The sequence below is a fragment of the Centruroides sculpturatus genome, unplaced genomic scaffold (genome assembly GCF_000671375.1).
Source record: "Centruroides sculpturatus isolate CEXI.00-Female unplaced genomic scaffold, Cexi_2.0 scaffold72, whole genome shotgun sequence".
In the NCBI taxonomy this organism is placed as follows: Eukaryota; Metazoa; Arthropoda; class Arachnida; order Scorpiones; family Buthidae; genus Centruroides; species Centruroides sculpturatus.
In genome coordinates, this window is record NW_019384336.1 from 982449 (window position 1) to 985109 (window position 2661).

General features: G+C 37.1%; 1 protein-coding gene across 1 annotated transcript in view; it reads left to right on the forward strand.

Annotated features, from left to right (window-relative positions):
* The first annotated feature begins 1126 nt into the window (after nucleotides 1-1126).
* The window catches only part of LOC111632324, a 2608-nt gene continuing 1073 nt past the window's right edge, over nucleotides 1127-2661 (forward strand). The window contains exons 1-4 of the mRNA XM_023376728.1: nucleotides 1127-1276; nucleotides 1348-1433; nucleotides 2012-2128; nucleotides 2195-2360. Coding sequence (XP_023232496.1) covers nucleotides 1192-1276; nucleotides 1348-1433; nucleotides 2012-2128; nucleotides 2195-2360 — 454 coding nt within the window. The 5' untranslated portion in view covers nucleotides 1127-1191. The remainder of the gene's footprint in view (nucleotides 1277-1347; nucleotides 1434-2011; nucleotides 2129-2194; nucleotides 2361-2661) is intronic.

The following is a 2661-nucleotide window of genomic DNA, read 5'->3' on the forward strand; positions in this document are numbered from 1 at the left end:
GGTGTAATGAACTAAATTGACCAATCTTTAAAGTGGACTAAAACGAACAAGACTAGTTACAACTGTCGAATCCGCCGAAGGCCAAGGTCTTAGATCCACCATACTCAACCTTGTTTTCTCTCGGGCCACATACACGTGATAGCTATTAACGCTGGCCGCAACATAAAAATTATAATAAAAAACTTAATTTTTCACTTACCCTAGAAATTTAGTGTGACTGTTGATATTGCAAAAATTTTTTCACATTTCATTTAAATCTGTTTTTTTTTATACTCTTTCCGCCCTATGGGCATTAAGAGGGCCTCTTACAGCAGGCCCATTATGAGTTCGGCCAGACCCACAATGGTGCTACCGGGTGGTGTGGGACGGGGCCCGACATATTCGAACGGACCACCCCCGAAAAATTCCTGGGGGATTCTCTGACCCAACTGGATTCGACCCGGGTCCCCCAGAGTGGTTAGGCTGCCACCTTGACTGCTCGGCCATCTGGCCGTCAATTCATTTAAATCAGGTTTGTAACTGCAGCATGCAACTCGTAAAACGGCATCCAGGTGTGAATCAGTGAGCTAGTTTCTATATATGTTCTTTGCATATTTCATTTTCAAGTATGACGTTTCACATAGATACTTTGATGCGGACAACGTAAGTAAAATCTGAGCACTTTTTTTACAGTCTTATATTGATCAGGCACTACTTTCCAGAAGTGGTAACTATTTCCAGAAGTCAACCTAATTATTTTCCGCTCTCTTTTACGTCCAGGCCACTCTCAAAAGCTCAGCGGGCCGCAGGTTGAGTATGGTGGTCTTAGATTAGTATATAATCTAAGACCTTCGCCGAAGACAGTCTGCAGCTAGACGCTGGCAACGCCACCTGAACGACATTAACGAAAACTTAAAATTTATAACGGGAAACTACAGCCCAATTATCACCAAGAAAATCGAAATAATTGGCTAAAGAAATAAATAATACGACATAAATTTTTACGTATATTTTCAAACTTATATATTGGCGAATTTTATATTTAAGGGCAAAAATTCCGATGAATACAACATAATAATTTTATTTTTAATAATTTAACGATATTAAAATATTAGACGGCGCCGTGGAAGCCAAAATCGAGCGACGATTAAGACGACGTCTGGGAAAGAAAATTAGATTTTTGTAGTATAGGACGGAAGAAAAGTGCATAAAATGAGTGTCACTCTGAACGAAATATTCGATAAGATACTCGGCACCGAGGAGAGAGCGGAATCCAAGAAACAGCATTTAATGCAAAGTACGAATAATTTATGGCAATCAATTATTTATATTTTCGTCGTCTGTTTAAAATTCGATTTGTTCTTCCAGTTAAAAATAAGATTGCCAAGTTACAACTGAAAGAGAAAGAACTGCAAGAGGAGAAACTTTCTTTGAAAACACAAATTTTGATTAAAGTAACTTTAACCTTTGAATAATTTAATGCTAATGAAAAGTGATTTAGTAAATTAAACGCGCGTCACGTATAAAAAGTTACGGAATCCCTTTAATACTGTACTGTACTTTATTTTATTTTAATTTATTCGTCTTTTCCGTAGGCGCGGCCAAGGGGATATTCGCTAGACTCCTTTAAAAGGTTTCCCACTCCGTCTGAATCTAAAGCTGTGGCCACGGCCGTTAATCGGCTTTAAACTGCTTTATCCTCATTTAATAATATATTGCAGCCTACGTTTTTTTTAACGTCATTTATATCCTGTATGACGATCGTGTTTTTCTATACGCGAAATTGATTTTAACTGATTAAATTGCCAATGATTTAAATAATCGAATTAAATCGCAATGAGTAAATCTTACGCCAGAAATTTAATGTAAAATTTCTTTATGTATTTCGTAACGTAATTTACGGGCGGTCGGCCTCCCGCACTTGGTCGCTCGGGTTCGAATCCAGGATGGGTATGATTAAAAGAAAGACTTACGGGGCGGAAAAAGTAAAAAATTCCATATGTAAACTAATATTTAACCGAATATTTTTCAGACGCAGAAGTTGTGCGAGCGGCAGAGATTTTTACAATGTTTACGGAACAAAGAAATTATTTTTAAAGAACAAAAGGAGGAACTTCTTCGTAAAAAAGCCGAGATTACCGAAGACCTGGTAGCAATTTATTTTATTTTACGACGAATTTAAGCCGTAATTTTCAAAAAATGTCATTTCCTTTAGAATGTGGTAGAAGAAGAATTGGCCGTCGAAAGAGAAAAGTTATGCCACCGAGTGGAAGAATTTTGCGCGGATTTTGTCTGCTTTGACGAAAATAAATGTCTAAGACGCCAAAAATGTAAAAATGAATTAACGGCCTTAAAATCGGAAGAACAAAAACTGCTTTATGGTAATAATTTTATTACAGTAGAACCTCGAAAACTCGGCCTAATGTGGACCGAAGGGTGGCCGAGTTTGTGAAAATGCCGGGTTTTCGGGAATGGGGTTAAAAAAATAAGTACGAGTGTTTCCTCAGAAAATACTGTACTGTACTTGTATGTATTGGTTACTTGACAATATAACAGAGAATAAACTGCCCAAATACCCTTAAACAAAGGAAAAGTACGTCCTTTATGAAGGCATAGAGCCTTTACTACATGAAAATGAAAATTAATGAATACACTGTGTACAGTAATTTACCTGATAAGACA